The sequence below is a fragment of the Haemaphysalis longicornis genome, unplaced genomic scaffold (genome assembly GCF_048455015.1).
Source record: "Haemaphysalis longicornis isolate Haplotype H1 unplaced genomic scaffold, Haemaphysalis longicornis Haplotype H1 scaffold_30, whole genome shotgun sequence".
NCBI classification, from domain to species: Eukaryota; Metazoa; Arthropoda; class Arachnida; order Ixodida; family Ixodidae; genus Haemaphysalis; species Haemaphysalis longicornis.
Window position 1 is genome coordinate 1,039,714 of NW_027526336.1, and position 17,972 is coordinate 1,057,685.

Genomic DNA, 17,972 nt, shown 5'->3' on the forward strand with positions numbered 1-17,972 from the left:
GTTGCCGAAGTGCTTCTCACAAAGTTTGTAAAGTTTTCAGTTCTGTCTGCGTCAACAGCAGTCACAAGCCTGTTGAAAATTAACAGTGAAGACCCAAGCAACCACTGTGCACTTGAAAAGGTGGATATCGGCCACGCAGCCGAACAAGTCCTCAAGGACTCATGTGCCCCCTTAAGATGCAGTGCCAGACGTCCTCAGTGGGCATGATCCTCGAGAAGAGCTGGCCTCTGAGGCTGGCCCTTGTGAGAGGCTTGTCCTCGCTGGACCCCCGCAGATGTGCACCAAACCAGAGCAGTGCCTAGCAGGTATCAAGGTGCGCTTAGTGATGCCAGAAGGTTGCATAGTCTCCAACGAGACTCGCTGGGATGCTGCGAGAAGAAAAACACAAGCTGGGACTGTTCGATAAGAGCGCAGACAGGCTGGACGAGTTTTTCGCAGAACTTCTGAAGTTCAGTTCGTCCTACACCGAGCTATGGAAAGTGGTGCACCTCCTCCTTGACCTTAGCCATGGTCAGGCCACCGTAGAGTCAGGCCACCGTAGTGTAAACCGTCTCTGTCGAGAACTTGAAGGACGCCTCCTACATCGCGCAGAGGGTTATAGTATGTGATGCCGTCTACAAGGTAGGCGGTATCCCGCAAGTTCCCATTACCAAAGGGTTGAGCACCTCAGTGTCAGCAGCGAGGCACTGCTATCAAGCGTATCGTGAATCTCAGAAGAAGGAGCAAGACAGTCGAAAAGGCGCATTGTCGAGGAGGAGATTGAAAACATGAGGAAAAAGAAGGCGAAGCTTGTGTCAACGGTAGCTGATCTAATGTCTTCGGCAGATACCTTTGCTGAGACAGGGAATATTACCCTCATTGTCAAATCAAACAGCCTCCGGAAAACAGCTAAAACAAAGAGGGAAGAGCTCCTAAGCCTCAGCCAAGAAATAACCGAGAGGATGAAAGAGCTTTCATAAACCATGAACACCTACTGAAGTGTTGTGCGATAAGTAAGTTCTAGGCTCGTGCGAATAGTAATATTTTAGTTCGAAGCCAATTCGAATAGCTGTAAGGTGTCACTGAGCTTCTTGTTACTGAGACACTGAGCTTCCAGGCCTGCCAGGACCTTCATGAAAAAGTTCTATACAGTGGAATCTTGATGATACGTTTCTGGGTGATACGAAGTTCAGGATAATACGAATTTCTGATAAGTCCCGGCGAAATCGGATTGTTTGCAATGAGAAAAATTTCAGTTCTTATGAACGGACCTGCGCGACCCGGCGGGTGATACGAACAAGCCGGTGAGGTGCCCGACCGCCGAGCGAGCAAGCGACGGCGACATACGGGCTCTCTCTCCCCTCTTTGTTGCTCTTTCTCCAGGAACGGCCGGGCTGTTGTTTTCTGCTCGCGAACAGGTGCCACGCACTCCACAGGCGGGTTTACGCCACCGCGAAACCACCCGCACGCTGCGCAGGGCGCGGCCGGCCGCAACAACATGGTGGCGGCTTCGGTCGCGAAGTGGTGCGGGGCGCTCGAGTGATTGCTTCTAAGCGCTCTCTAATATGCCGCTCAAGGGACACACGAAGTTGCTTGTGCGGTAAAGGGGTTGATAATGTGGGCAAAAGCGGTACAATAAATCATCCGCGCCGCTAGTAAAAGCGCCCATGCAATATCTGCCGGGGTGGTAAGCCTTAAACATCTCTGGCAGAGCCAGCCAGCTGGCTCGAGTGCTTCGCATCTGCCACCACGAGGAGTGCGCCTCCCCATTGGCGCAAGTCATCAGGCTCCTCCCATTGCTGCGCGCGACGCGCGCCATTTTCTGAGCGAGGCGGAAGCTGCCGTGTGCGCGGAATCGTCAACGTGGGCGTCAAAAAATCGCACGCGCAACGCCGGTGTAGACGAATCGCGTGCAAAACAACGCTTTGAATGTGGCTGAGCTTGTCTCAGCTCCACATGTAGTCAAGATGTAGGCCTGATGTCAATGGCACTGCGGCTTGCCTAACGAAACCGAAACTTGAACGCAGTTTTGATATTCGTTCACCCCGAATACTTCGGAATATCAGACATTTTAAATTCGAGTTGAAGCAAATTCGCATACTGTAATATTAGTTTGAATATTCGAAGCACCCGAATATTCGCACGAGTCTTGTAAGTTCCTAAATATGATGCAGTGAAAATATTCTACGTATTGTGCATTAAGTTTAGCAGTCTTGAGAAGTTATAAGTACTTACAAATAAACCGTTATGATGGGTCCTTGAAAATGTGTTTTCTGGTCCTTGAGGGCCCTTGAAAACCCTTGAATTTTGGCCTTTGTTGCCTGTACGAACCTCTTTCAAGAATTGTAAAAGTGTAGACAGCACTGTGCATGCGTCGTCTGATGGACTGCTCACCAAAGAGCTCTGACGGCCACACCAAAAAATGGCAGGCCAGGAGAGAACGCCAATTTTTCCCCTGTAGTTGCCCCCCATAAAAATGCCTGGGTGGGAAATGCGATGAGTGTGCCGAGAGGGTGCCGTAGCTGGTTGGGGGGCTGCCCTTTGTGTGTTTGACGCGGTTGCGATGCACGACTGCCCCCGCAGGAGTGCCAGCCTGCTGAACCTGGCCCTGTTCCTGGTCCAGCTGCTGCCGGCCGGCCTGCTGTCCATCTTCGTCAGCCCCTGGAGCGACCGGTACGGCCACAAGGGGCCTCTGCTGGCGGCTGCGGCGGGCGGCCTCCTCCAGGACCTGCTGACGGCCGGCACTGCGGCCTCCCTGCGGGCCCCGCCCTACCTCACTGTGCTGTGCGCCCTGCCCAACAGCCTCAGCGGGGGCCTGGTGTCCGTGTGCGCCGCGGTGTATGGCAGTGGCACGCGCACGGCCACCGCCGAGCTGAAGACGGTGCGCTTTGCGTGCATCATGACGGCGCTCACCCTGGGCTTCCAGCTGGGCCTGTTTGCGGGCGGCCAGGTCTTCCGGGCGGACGGCGGCGACTACGTGCCGGTGTATCTCACCTCGGCTGCCTTGCTGCTGTCCATGCTGGCCTGGGTGGCCTGGACAGTGCCCTTCAGCGCCCAGCTCCGGCGGACCTCGAGTCGCGAGCTGGTGCGCGACCTGATGCGGCTGGACAATTTGCGGGCGGGCGGCCGGGCCGTGTTCCGGCCGCGGCCTGGCTTCAACCGGGCCAAGCTGCTGCTGCTCATGGTCTCCGTGTGGCTGATACTCTTCAACAGTGAAAGTGAGTGCTCGGCAAAGGCCCTTCTTCGAGTGGGAAACATCATTGGACCCGTCTAAATATTTGTTTATTGAGAGACACAAAGTGCAGAGGCAGTACTGAGAGAAGTGGGTAACAATTAATATAGCAGCTGTATTAGCCGTTTCGGGCGATGTTGGTTCCGGAATGCTAGCGGTGGAGGCAGGGAGGTGGTTCCAGTCATCGCAGGTCTAGGGCATGAGCAAATAAAAGTGGCACTTTGCAAGACTGTTACGAAGCCACACTTTGTGCCTCTGGTCGTTACGTGCCAAGTTGTAGGCAGGAGCAGACATGAGACCCTGTTACAGGATGGGGTTAGTAAAGTAAATTGTGTAAGAAAGGCACAAACACTCAATTTTTCTTCTAGTAGCAAGGTCAGGGAGTTACAGGCAGATTTATTTTAAAAAAGGCTGGCTTACTGGGCACCTGGCATCAGAGATTGTCCTGAGAACTTTTTATGGAGACTACGCCATCTTGAGAACGATGAGTGCGTTTTCTCGGATGCCCGGGGACTGTGCTAGCATGCTGAAGGGGCTCATGTGGCACCGCATCAGGCATCGTCCTCGCACCCACTCGCGAGCACTCGGGTGCCGCTCTGTTGCACGTTAGCCAGTTGTTTCATGTGCATGCCGAATTCGACTGCCTCCGTTTGTCGCCGAAGGGATGTCGGGGCCGATGTTTGGGATCGTCCGAGTGCCTCACTGCAGAGGCGGTCATTGCGCGGCACGTGGACGTTACACAGGAGAAGAATCATGTCCAAGCGACGGCCGTCCGATTGGTCTAGGACGGGTGACGATGGCGTGTTACAACAAGGCCACAATAACGGGAATTAACAAGACCATAATTTTACGCCCATTTTGTGAAGGAAAGTTTGACGTCCAGCTGAATGCAGCCAAATGGCTACAAATGAAAGCTATACAGCTTTCTCAGAAACTTCGCAGTTGAAGAAGAATTCGTCCCGGTCCAGGATTCGAACCCGGCACCACCGCTTCACCAGAGCAGTCGCTCTAGCAACTGAGCTAACCAGGAGGCTAGCAGTTTGTAGCGCGAGAGCCAATTGATCAACAACTCGAAGCGATGGGCAGGTGTTAATCTACCAGATTTAGGGGAAATCCCCAAGGTGGAGTAAGGCGCTACAAACGACTAGCCTCCTGGTTAGCTCAGTTGGTAGAGCGACTGCTCCGGTGAAGCGGTGGTCCTAGGTTCGAATCGGCCAATTCAAAAGTGAGACACTTTCAGCGTCTGTTCGAGATGTGACAGCGCTGCTATGGTAGAGGGCGATCTGCCGATGGATGATCTTCCACTCAAGTCGCGTTGTGCAGCCCTTTGACAGCTAGGTGCAAAAAACTCAAACGAAGAAGCATTGGCCCTCTTCCGAGATTATTCCTTAATGTTTGTGCTTTTGACCGTGATTTGTCACTATGGACGATTTTTCTGGGAACGGAGGTGTCCGTGTAAACAAGACGTGACTGTGTGTGACGGTCCTGCACAGGGGAGTTGGGCGGTACGGGAGATGAGCCACCAGGAGACGGGGCGGTGCGATAGGAAGGGGGAGTGGCCAGTGGAGGTGCTGCTTCCACGGCCGCCATGTCTCCTGCGGCATGAATGTGGGGCCGTTATAACTGACCGCTAAAGGCATCACGACCTAAGCCACAGTGTGGGCAGCGCATGACACAGAAAATTGTCAACTCTGTGGAGGCACATCTGTATGCAGTGCACATAACACACACATGGAGAATGTGTACATGTAGATTTTTTTTATCGTTTGCTAATGGCAGTGACTTGGGTGCAACTTGGATGGACTCGAGTTTTATCCTGCTCGACAAACGTCTATGAGCTTTCCCGTGCTGGCCATTTTCCCTCCCTTAGAAGCCCCTGTAGTGCCAGCAAGCGGGAAATATGTGCACACTAAACAATTTTATTAAGTGAACCAACAAATTAAGTGAAGGAAATGAAACTCACCGTCGCGATATAGCTGTCTCAGCGGCCAATTGTCTCGTACTTTGTTGCTGGACAGTTTCAAGAGAGAAGGGTCCATTACAGTCGCTTTGTGTACCACTTAATCATAAACAACGCCTACAACTTCAGATAACTGATTATTCGGAGTGAACAAATTCAGCGTGCTGTTAAAGTCCTCTTAGTGGCCCATTGTTATGTAATTTTCCTTGGGAGTTTTGATAAAACAAGAGGTGACGCTCTTCCTGTAAACGGCCACGTGTTAACAGCAGATAGAAATGCTGTAATCTGTAGTTCTTGATTTACTGTGGACTAATTTATTACAAGTAAATGAAACTCGGAGTGAGGATGAAGTTGTCTCAGTGGCTAGTTGACATATGATTGCTTTCTGGAAAGTTTTGATAAAACATGAGTTACTAGCCATTCTCAGTTGAACATTTGTGATAATGATGGCTTTGCCACAGTGCGTTTTTTGGCTGTTCGGTGCACAATATACGGAACCTCAGCCATAAACAGCATTTCTATGAGATGCATGGAACTGTATCCATAAACAGCTTCGATGTGAACAATTCAAATGGCAGACATGAAAACACTAGTCCGTACATGTCTGTACGCAGGCAAAGCAGGTGCGGCGGGCGCGGCAACAACGGTGGTCAGCTGCGTGGTACATCTCGGAAACGACGCGCGTCACCGTTCGGCGGCATGAAATATTAGCACCTCTCTGAGCACAGCGCACCCGTGAGGGCGTTGGCGCCACCGTAGCGCAAGCCCATGCGCGAGCTTGCGCAACGCCGCTGCACATGAGCCTTTGTGCCGTGTGCTGCCCAGCAATGTCACAGCGTCACAGCTTGGCGGGTGCCATTGAGGTTCGACGGAGCCATACCTGGGCTAGCGAGACGAGCGCGTAGCTATGCACAGCTGCTCCAGGGGTTGCTACGCAACACAAGGGGACGTCATCGCTTTGCGATGTTTTCTACTGCAACAGACGTTTGACATAAACAGCGCTGCGGTTAAAAATTTGCCAAAAAGTCGCCTCTCGACCGTGTGGGAACTGCGGAGGTGCGCCATCTTCCCCATCTCTCTCGGCCCACTGCAGAGGTGGGAGGGGGAGGTCCCTCTCTCCCTGCGGCAGTAAGATGGCCGCGACAGCAGGTGTGTGGCCAACCCCCCCGCCCGCGTGAGCAGCTTGACCGGAGAGCCGGCGGCTGGTCTGGGGTTGGGCGACGGAGAAAGGCTTTCTTGGAGACCAGCCAGGACCCGAGTGGCCGTAGGTACGTGTTGCTCCTTTTTGGCCTTCCTTTTTCCGCCCTCGCCCCTTCCTCTTGTCCGGACTAGGTGGTCTTGACATTCCTGATGGCAGTGGCAATAAACGTCGGTGTTGGCGATTTCTGTGTCTTGTGCGGTCCTTGCTGTTCACTGGCGCTACACCAGTTGGCAGTTCGTGGCGGAGTCTCAAGGGCGAGCTAGGCAGATGTGAGAACCCTGGCCCCCACACTTTGCCACCCGAACGTGGGGCTCGTCTTCAGTGGAAATCGAGGCTCACCAGCTCCGACAGGGAACCTGCTGCGGTCGCTCAGTGGCTAAGGCGTTGTGCTGCTGAGCAGGAGGTTCGATTCTCGGCCGCTTTTCTGATGGAGGCGAAAAGCAAGAGACCCCCAGGGGGTGAAAATTGGAGCCCTCCACTGCGGCGCGCCTCATCGTCTGGGTTGCATCGGCGTGTTAAGCCCTACAATCAAATCAAATCGAGAAGGAACATGGCACACGACTACGAGTTGGCGGATTTTACGCTGTTGGCCGACCTTTGTAGTCATGCTTGGGAGGCCCTGCAAGGCTCCACGGCGTCCTCCACAGCTGCAGAAGCGGCTCGGGTTCCCCTTCTCCACAGACCCTGTGCAACCGCAGATGCGGCTTGCGCGGCGAGAATTTTGGATGGTTCCGGATTCTGCGAACGCTCTTTGTCAGGTGACGCCATGCATTCAAGCCCCGTTCACCGGGTCTACGCGGATGCTGGAGCCCTATACAGCGTGCCCCGGATGCCAGTCGGCACACAGGCGAATCTAGGCGCAAGAATGTCTGCAGATGCAGCTTCTATCGCGAACGCCCTCACTAGCACCATGCAGCAGGTGTCGCAGGCGATGCACTCACCCGCTCTCAGGGGGCAGCAACCGGTACGGTGGTCAGATGAGCAACAGTGCTTTTCTGCTGGCTGTGAGCCGTTATGAGCAGGCGACCAGCATCAGCGAAAGTGAGGTGCTGCGCAGATGTGTGCCCACAGCCCTGGTCGACCATGCCGCCCGGTGGTACCGGATGATAGGCTGTACGGCACGCGTGATAGGTGACTTCCGAACGATGTTCAGGGAAGAATGCCTGCCCATCGATTACCTGCCGCAGATGCGGGGAAAGTTGTCACTGGTCGAGTACGTCCGTGCGATGCAGGAGCTTTACAAGCTTGCCGACCCGCAGGCCCCGAGCTCGGAGCGGGTCGACTGGGTCGTCAGGCAATGCCAGCCCTCCTTTGCCTTGTACTTGAGGAACTGCAGGTGCGGCAGCAAGCACGCATTGGTTACCGCCACCTCCAGTGGAAACATTGAAGCCAAGCATTTCGGGCAGCGGACGAGCCGAGAATGGCTCCACATTGATACCGAGCCAGCGAGAAACGCTCCATCTCAGGGACCGAGCACTGGACCCGTACTCGTATGGGTTGCGCTACGCATGGGCGGTACGGCCAGAGCCTCCAGCCAGCCCTGCGCGCAGAGCACAGAACAAGCTGGGTCGATGGTGGCCAGCGAACGCACGCCCAGCTGGGCTTCCCTGCCCGGGATTGGCGCTGCTGCAGTTGCCTGCACCCGCTCATGGAGAGCCACATGCGGTCAGCTGGCGATGGAGCCCTCAAGCAGCCTCGAACGGCGTGCCAACGTTCGCTGTTTCAAGTGTGGCCAGGTTGGTCGTATGATGCAAATGTGCCCAGTTGGGCAGGGAAACACAGCGAGCCTGAAAGGCAGCACGCCTGGGAGGCAAACATCACCGAGCCCACCGCATTAAGAGTCAGGGTTCCCACCAGTGCGCCTCCGCCTTCTTTTGACCTCGCAGTTGCGGGGCGGAGTTTTAAAGCAGTACTGGCACTAAATCTCTCGCGTTCTGCTTCCATGCGGTAAAGAATACCTATGTGCCCAGTAATTACCGTATTCACTCACATAATGAACCCTCCCCCCACTTTTTTGTTGAGAATTTACTTTTTTGTCTCTGAATAAAAAATGCAGCAGGAATATGTTTTTATTTAAAGCATGGTTGCTGATGCTGTAGGCGATCGCAGTAACTTGATATTGTGCTACAGTAAGCGCAGAAGTGCTAAAAATGCATTCCAAGAAAAAGAAATCTCATCAGTAGCCAAAGACGTGAGCGCGAATGCCGTGGCTTACAGTTTAAAAATTGCGCGTTTGCGGTGCGCCACCTGTTGAATGCAAAACAAACTTTGCGCCATAAAAACGTTGCGGCGTGCAAACAAAGCACCAAACGTACTCCGCACTCCTTCCCTGCTACAGTCTAATCCCGCTACAACGAAGTCCGCTTCATCGAAATTTCCACTTCAATGAAATATTTCCAATTCCCCGTCAGATAGCCATAGAAGTCAATGCAACAAAGTCCTCGCCACAACGAACCATTTGTCTGGCTTGCTTTCGCTTCAACGAAATTTTTGATGAATTGGGCTGGGTTTGAAAAATTATTTTACAATAAAATAAGCATAGCGCCAGCTATCTGTAACTTTTTAAACATTCAGGAGGCTTAGTTTCACCAAAAACATGCGCGGTACGCCCACACCGCCACCCAAAACAAAACAAAAAAGAAACTCATAGGCGGACGCCATTGTTTGATGGTGATAACGATGTGGCTGGCCGTCTTTACATGAGGCACAGGCCCGGTTCGCCAAGCCGGAGCTACAGCCAATCTGTATCCAATTGAAATCGCACGAATGTGCTCCGCTGCTGGCGCGGCGCCGTCATGTATGTGTTGTGACTCGTGAGCAGCTGTCCTTGCCGTTTTCCTTCTACCATTTTTTATAACCAAGAGCAAAAATCATGTTTGCGTGTTTGGTCTTGAAGCCAAATCATCTTACCTTAGTCGCGAGCGCGCGGTCATGTTTAATGCAAGTGCGCGCGTCTTGCCTGCCAAGGTCAGTAGCTGCCGTGCCCTGTCAGAGGATAAGATAACGGCATGCTCCTGCCACAAGCGAGAGGGGTGCTTCCGACGGCCTAGCAGCTATCTGCAAGTAATCAGCTCGGTGGGTGCGCCTTGTTGTGCAGCAATACGTTTTGCGCCTGCATTTCTTCACCCCCCTCCGCAACACGTTCTTTGCGTGCAGTGAACACAGATAACCATTGTTTATGTTTGTTATCCGAATAAACATGACGTCATTGCGCGTCACTCCTTTTTCTAAACATTGTTTTTTTGCTGCCAATGATGCGGAAACATACGGGGCTATTTTTCGGGCCTTTCCGTGGTGTGTTGGGGCGGATTTCGCCTCAACGAATTTTCGCTTCAACGAAATTTTTTGCGCGTCCCGTCAATTTCGTTGTAGCGGGATTCGACTGTATTTGATGTTTAGGCTGGTTCCGCCAGCGTGTGAACAAAGCACTAAACGTACTTCGCACTCCTCTGCTCTTGCTGTCCTGCGACTTCGTCATTACGCTCCGTGGTTTTGTTCAGCTGTGTTCCAACCTTTTTTTGTGGTCCTGCTGCGCGCATTTTAAACTACGGTGGTGGAGCATGCGTTGCGCATGGAGATGGCGCAGCTGCGTGGCACTTCAGTGTTGACCCAGTGCATGGAGGCTACGGGTGAAAACGAGAAGTTTTTGGGCGGTGAACAGGGGTCGCCGTGTGTTTTGTTGCCCCAAAGGAAGTTTGCCGGTGTCGGAAAAGAAATTTTGGAGTGCCTTGACGACACGGAAGACGGTGCCGACAACAAAAGTGCAGCCGCAAGCGAGTTTACTGAGGAGGGAAGCTCCATGGCAAAGGGGGACGATGGCGAGTTGCGAATGAAATATAAGTTTCATTACATAATTACCTACGTGTTTTTACGAAAATGGTAAGGCTCTGACAGCGCTTCTCTAGCAACTTTGTTGTATGAAATTTCAACTTTAAAAAATCTCTTGCATTTTTTTTCCTGCATAATGAACCCTCCCCCCAGACTCATGCTGAATTTTCCAGAAAAAAAGTGGGTTCATTACGCGAGTAAATACGGTATAAAAATAGAACCTAACGCGGTCAGCCGCCAGCATAGAATTATAACACATTTATTCAGTTTAAAATGTCTCCACGTTCCAAGTGGCCATACAAATACAGGCGGGGCGGCATTTTTGTCACCATTTTGTGGCCACAAAAACTGCCGGTGTTAACGTCAATCAAAAACCTGTAACGTCAGAGACGTTTGCCGCATCGTCTGCTACGATTGCACACGGTCTGCACCCGCCCACGAAGTCGACATGTCTGAATCGTCAGACTCGGGTGAGTCGCTGCCACCCAGTTTTTTTCTAAAATCGCTGCGACTCGAACTGGCGCAGACCACGGCAGCAACCACTTGTGGCCGCTTTCCCGAATCAATCTGATTGCTAAAAAGAAGTTCCATGTGCAAGAAAGCAGATATTAGTGTGGTGAAAATTGTGCTAGGGATGGTTCTCAGCACTTATTTTAAAAGCGGCGATCAGATATGTGCCGCGATTGGGGGTGTGCGATGTGGGGAATCCGCTTGATCCCCTTTCCTCCTCCCGCGAGCGCGATGTTCGAACGAGCGCGCTTTCCCGCGCACGTGACGTCAACCTCGCGGGCCGACGCGCCGGCGGGCACCGACTGTCCCGCCGCCGCTGTCGGTCCTCCTCGCCCGGGAACCTGCCTCCTCTCCTCAGCGCCTTAAAACCGGACGCGCCCGTTTCGCGGTCTCTCGGCTCTCGGGTCTCGGTGGGCTCTCTCGCGAGCTCTCTGGATGCCTCTCTGGCTCCAGGGACTCAGAGAGGAGATGGAGGATAGGGTATAGGGAACGCGAGGGGTCGCGGCTCGTATCGCACCCTCGCCGCCCACGTCCAGGAGAAGGGAGTCGGATACCGGGGCGCTCCATGCCCCCGGCTGGCTCGTCTCCCCCCCGCCGCGCCGGCCGGTCGGGCGCTGTTTGGCCCTGATCGGACGCGCGTCGGTACAGTGTAGTTCTTAACCCGGCCTTGGCATTATTATGCACTGTACAACTGGGCCAATAAACCCCCTTGGTTCGTCCCGGCCCCTTGGAGCCTGTCGTCGCCTGTGTCGGTGAGTCGAACCTGTCGCGGCGTCTCCCTTGTGGACGCCGCGTACCTCTCTGGGGCATTTTGGATGGGTCATTTCCGGGCGAATGGGGAACACCCTGAACCCCGCTTAGGCCCACAAGGGACCGTCGAGCTGACATCGTCGCTCAACGTCTCTAACGAAGCTAGCCGGGGTCGTTTGCTACCCCGTAGCTAGACCCAGTAAGCCCACAGCGAATGCCAAATAGTAACTTTCGAATCGAATATAGAATCGAATTCGGAAAAAAAAGCCGAATATCGAATATCAATTTCTTTACAGGCCTCGATTTTTTATAGGTTTTTGTGCAAAAGCAGAAGCTACTTCGCATGTTCGGGAGAAATGACATTCTTTTTCAACCTGGAGAACGCACTTTTTAACTCGCATTGGCGGTACTCCAGGAATCCGGAGCGGGCACGATACGCATTTGGGGAAAAAAAAATGACTTGCAGTGGAGTTGCTGTACTACAGTCATAGGCAACGACTATACCGAGCCTCGTAACTCAAAAGTGAGCACTTTGAAAGCAATCATGGACCACGACAAGGCACTTCTTCGGAAGCACATGAGCAGCGTGAAGCGGAAGGAGAGCTCGCGCTGCAGCCGCCGTGGGGGGCGAGCCTCCTGCGCCGCCCACTGGGGTCTGGAAAACAAGTAAACACGCATTAAGCATACACCGACTGCATTAAAAACAGCCAGAACTGCTTTTCATTTTAAATTAACCGAACCGCTGTCACAATGGCAGTGGTCTGTATCGGAAGCTGCCCTAACATGTAAACATCCGGTCGCACGATTCAAAATGGTGGCCAGAGTTGACGGCGACGGCTCGAAAAAAAGATCTTATCGACGCAATCGCAGATTACTCCGTGCAGCGGGATAAAATTTACGGCCTCTTCAAGGCACGCTCGTCGAAAGCGCAATTAGGATGAAACTTGCCGAGTAGACGGTGTAGCAGCAGTGCGTTAGCGTGCGCCGACATCTCTCGCTTTCGCAAAGTTAGGAAACGTTCGGAAACTTGACTCGACTATTCGAAAAATCGAATTATTCGCGCACCCCTAGCCACGATGCCAAGCCTACACTGAGTGGCCGTGGAGGTTCGACGGTCTGAGTGGGCACAATGGCACGTGGCACAGCGAGCTCTCGGAGGATGGCACTACCTGCGCGGAAGAGTCCAAACAGGCCACCGGAGAAAGGGGATGATGGTGTGGTAGAAAGTGTTAGGGACTGCCGTTCGCAGTTGCGCAGGTAGCAGCTGTCAAATATATCCGCCACAATGCTAAGCCTAAAGGTTCCATCACCCAAGCCGACTCTAGCAACGCAAGCTGGTTGCAGGTTGTTGGGGACTTCTAAAACTTGCCGCTCAGGAGAGAGCGTTGCGTTTGGGTTCCCATAATTTCTTGGGGGTCCCCCCAACGTCGAGTTCCCCTATTCTAAAACTGCGGAATCGTTTCCACTCCACTTGTACTGCAGCTCCTCCGGCAACCGTACTTCGCATTCCGTGAGCTTGCCATAGCAGAACTTTGGCGAGCTCAACGGTGCGCACAGGCCGCCCTGCCAAGACACTACACAGTGTTCGGCACCAGTGCTGGGGAACACCATGCGCCAGCCACAAACTGAAGAGCAAAGGCGTCAAAAATGCGGGAAGTTTACAAGCCTTGCTCGCAGAGGCATCATGGGCATCACAGCCACGCCTTCTGCCGGAACGAGGCCACCGACAGCAGCAGCGCAGGCGACCGTTTCCAGTTCCCAAAGCAACTGCAGTTGCCGACCGATTTTTTTGGACCTGGAGGGTAACAAAAAACAATCCGAATAATGGAGCAGCCCGAAAAATCCGGGAGTTGCAAAGGCAAACTTTATTTCATTTGAATAGGACTGAAGAATTCGTGAATGGTTCCTTGCCTTAAATTCTTCCTTCGTGTCTTTGCAGGCATCACGGTTTTTTCGTAAACAATGGACAACAACGGCAGAGCGTTGGCAATATCTTGCGTCGACGGTTGCGGGCAGTCGGGGGTGTCTTCGTCAGAGTCGCCTTGCAGCAGTGAGGTCACTTGGCGCACGATCTCTTTGTCCATTAGATCCACGCACAACACCATGTTGCTGTCTGCTGCAGCAAACTCGTGAAATGTAGTGGCAGTTGGAAAATTCATGCCACAGCTGCGCAAGTGTCTGCATTCAGCTGGGTTGTCTACAAAAGGAAAAGCTGGCCATGTATGTCCCATTTCCAGGTTTTGAGATTGCTTCCGCCACCCGCCGCGGTGGCTCAGTGGCTAAGGCGTTGCGCTGCTGAGCACGAGGTCGCGGGTTCGATTCCCGGCCGCGGCGGTTGCTTTTCTGATGGAGGCGAAAAGCAAAAATGCCCGTGTGTATGAGATTTCGGCGCACGTTAAAGATCCCCAGGTGGTCAAAATTAATCCGGAGCCCTCCACTACGGCGCGCCTCATCGCCTGCGTTGCGTTGGCGCGTTAAACCCTACAATCAATCGAGATTGCTTCCGCCGCAGACTACATGCAAAACTATGGCCTCTAAGATCAAGTTCGTTACCCCCAGCGGCAGTCAAGCCAATCTGAAGCTAGCCAGGTGGCTTAAGATTTAAAATGGCATTGTCCTGGAGTTGCATCGTGGCTCTGTCGTGGAAAACTTTGTCCAAAAAATCTATCTTTTGGCTTTATTTTGCCTGAAATATCTGTTGTTCATGTACATTCCCCCTACGGGACAACTGGCGGTTCCTCGGGAAAGTGGGAATATCCAGAAAGTCCGAACTTTTGGAGTCTGAAAATATATGGCGTTCCCCGAACCAGCCAGAAACGCCGGAAGGGTTTTCATCATGCCGATAGCGATTTTGCTAGTGCTGCCGATTTGTGGTAGCTCGTGGCTGGCGCAGTTAAAATCAATTGTTGATGTGATTCCGCCCTCTGATCGCTGCCAAAATTTCTGGGAGGCATCACTTAACACTCACCGTTCAACGGACGAACCGTCTCTACCAGAGGCAGCTTAGCTGTACGGCCTGAGAGGAACTCTCAGACGTTAAGTGGGATATTATCGGGCTAAGTGAGGTTAGAAGAACAGCAGAAGGCTTCAGAGTACTGACTAGCGGGCACATTCTGTGCTATCAGGGACCCTCGGGAAAGGAAGGAGCATGAGGGGGATTTTCGATCCAGAGGCAGACGGCAGGTGACGTGGAATAAATCTCCAGTGCCAACGAAAGGGTCAGAGTTGCAGTTGTCAAGCACAACGAGCGGTACAAGCACAACGAGTGGTACAGGTTAAAGATAATACAAGCGTATGCGCCAACAGCTAGCTATGAGGATGAGGCCGTAGATAGTTCCTACAAAGATGTCGAGTCAGCAATGAAAATGGGAACCGCGCAGTTCACAATTGTAATGTCTCCGGAGACTTGAACACAAAAGTAGGCGCAAACGGAGTAGGAGAAAGATCAGTGGGAAATTTTGCAATAGGCACTCGCCACGGTCAAGGTGACACACTGGTTGGATTTGCAGAGAGAAATAACCTCAAACTACTGACCACATTCTTCCGCAAACGCAAGAGCAGGAAGTGGAGGCGGAAAAGTCCCGACGTGACAAAAAATTCCCCCGCATTTCCCCGAGGGGGAGAATGTGAAAGTGCGAATGCACGGTTGTCGGCCCGCTTGCGGCGCTTGCGCTCGGCCCCCGCAGCCCACCGCCTCGCCGCCTTCTCTTCCATCTCTTCCATCGGGTTTGTAGTATCACGTGTACACCACGCAGTTATCAAGCCGCTATAACGCCGCTGAGTCGCCAACGCACGCCGCTGACGACGTAGTTTGAATGCGTTAAAGATATAAAGTGCGTCACTAACACTGATATCACCGTCGCGTCCGTGGCTTGGTCGGTAGAGCGTCGCGCTGCGGCCGCAAAGTCCTCGGATCGAAACCTGGCGCCGGATGCTGTTTCGTTTTAAATATAGAGGAGCACTGCGGACGCCGACGCCGCCGCCGACGCCGCCGGTGGATGGTTTGGGGTCGCTTATAAAGTGCATTCGCACTTAAAAACGAAATTGGCTTCATTTTGAATGGCAGCCCAGGTGTTGTACAGGACGTGGAGATACTAAGCATGGTCAGGGGTGAGACAGCTGCGCATATTGCACAGTTCTGATACAAATGTGTTTTCCTGCGCCGGGCTGCTCCAAAAGCTTGAAATACGCGAAAATTGTGCCAAACTGCTCCGAAACAGTCTGAGAGCAAGGATATTAACGCTCCCGTCAGTTTCGGTGGGGAAAAATGCTTACTGACGGCATAATTTTCCAGCACCCCCAAGGTGACGCTGTTTGTTAAGGTTTAATCGATTAATCACTTAATAAAAAACCCGCATAAATTTTTACCGATATAGTCTTTCTGAAAGTCACAATGTCGGGTTGCACATGTTATATTCTGTGAGATTTTGAAGTCTTCCCATCCAAAACCATTGCAAAGTCCTGTTGAAAAAATACTTATGTGTACTGAGGCGATAAACTACTTGTGCAAGTTGGTGAAAAAACGTTAATTTTCGGAGCGCCGTATCTTCGGAACGACATCACGGGGCGCCGTCATCTTGGTGTGCAGAAGATTGGGAAACATGGCCGCCGAGCGAAGCAGTTGCTCGTAGTTCAGGCAGAGTGCTCTTCGCCGATTTCTACCGTGGTTTTGGTTATGAGGGTGGCTGGGTTTACATTTAGTTGTTTGGTCTGTTGTTACAAGTTGCGCGACTCGGAAGACTGGAGTTCATCAGAAACGTGGTTTCGGCCTTGAGTGTGAGGCGCGGTGTGTGCTTGAAGTGAAATTTCGGACTCATTGCGGTGTTATAAAACGCCGAGTTATTGCTGCCTTTTACAGCGAGCTTGCGAGCGGCGGGAATGGGACGATCGACACTGCAGAAGTGGCGGCGCAGGCTACATCGCCGCAAAATGTTCAAGCAATGTTCGATAGCGAGACGGTCTGTTATTGCACGCTAGTAATAATAGTTCATCTATCTGAAGTGAAATTTAATGCCAGGAGGGAGGTGGCTAAATATGCCAACGTTGCTCAAATTACGATTGTAGTGAACGTAGACCTTGGGGGTAGAAGTGGGAGGGCTGGTGGGGTGCGACGATTGTCACCTCGCTTTGCGCAACTTTTGCCGTGGCTCTACACTTGTGCGTAAAGGCCAGTGTGGGATTAGAAAAATAATAATTTCTACATTCACATGATAGTAAAAGTAGTTTGCAATTGCTTAGTTTCTCAATTCGATATTTCCAACAGAGCTCCACGCTGTCCATGCATACAGCCTCAGAATTTAAAAATGGTTTGTGAAAGGGTAGTGGAGTAGAAAAAAAACCTTATTAAAATGGTGTTTCGGTGTTATGTACGTTCAAAACAGATTAAAAAGTGCACTTTTCTTCCTGGAGTCGCCAAAAATGTGATTTTTTAGGCTCCTTAGATGACATAATAAATGTCGTTCTTCTGCTCCAAATGAAGGTTCTTCTGCTCCAAAATCGAGATTTCGCTGCTCCAAAAACTGCTCCCAAATCTGATTAAGCTGTCTCACCCCTGCATACCTAATTTGGTGCAGTGGTCATGGGACGATTGGGTGCAATGTAGTGCTAAGTCTCAAAAAGGAAAGAAGGAAGCTTGTAAAAAGTAAGAAACCCACCATCAAGTCAGTCAGAGACAGGACGCAGGAATTCAAAGTGACCCTTCGGAACAAAGTCACGCTTTTAGACGGTCAGAACGAGGACAGTGCTTACACCCCAAATGGCAGCCTAACAAGAGCAGTCACCGAGTCAGCAGTGGTTAATGGGAAAGCAGCATGTAGGAAACAAACGGGAGAACTAACTCGGCAAACAAAGACGCCCATTTCGAAGCGTCAGAAGATGCCATTCTCGAGTACGGTGGATCAAACTGAACCAGCGGGGCTGCCAAAATTTGTAAACAAATGACATTCGCGCGTACAACATGGCGTCCATCGAGGGAACGTTGGGGAAAGGGGGAAGCTCTGGGGCAACAGGGAGGCAGCTGGCTATTGGCAGAGACGGGATGGACTCTCGGTACGGATGAGATAATGAAAATCGTGGAGCGATTGCACACCAGGCTAAACACCAGCGACGCTGGGGCGAGACAAAGGACCGAGCCCACAAGCGTTGTTTGCGATGTTCCACCAGTAACGAAAGAGGAAGTAGAAAAGGCACCCAAGGGCACGAAAAGAGGGAAAGCTGCAGGCGACGATGGCATAACCAGAGGCCTTCTAAAAGAGGGTGCAGGTATAATACTAGAAAAGCTCGCTAAACTAGTCTCTCAATGCTTAAGGACTTTAAAAGTACCAAAAGCCTGGAAAAAGCCAACATACCGTATTTACTCGAATCTAGGGCGACCTTTGCAATTCAGAAGGTCAGAAAATAAAAAAGAGCTTACCTCAAATCTGTGCCGAATGAAAAAAGGCATTGGCTGAGACTAGAACATGCATTTAGTTACGCCTGCGGCGCTTGTACCATGTTCAATGGCCACTCGTTGT

General features: G+C 52.1%; 1 protein-coding gene across 6 annotated transcripts in view; it reads left to right on the plus strand.

Annotated features, from left to right (window-relative positions):
• LOC144177714 (putative peptidoglycan muropeptide transporter SLC46) overlaps window positions 1-17,972 on the plus strand; it is a 101,830-nt gene that overhangs the window by 17,353 nt on the left and 66,505 nt on the right. For all 6 annotated transcript variants that reach the window (XM_077705288.1, XM_077705289.1, XM_077705287.1 and 3 more), the window contains one exon: window positions 2,563-3,197. In XM_077705288.1, coding sequence (XP_077561414.1) covers window positions 2,563-3,197 — 635 coding nt within the window. The remainder of the gene's footprint in view (window positions 1-2,562; window positions 3,198-17,972) is intronic.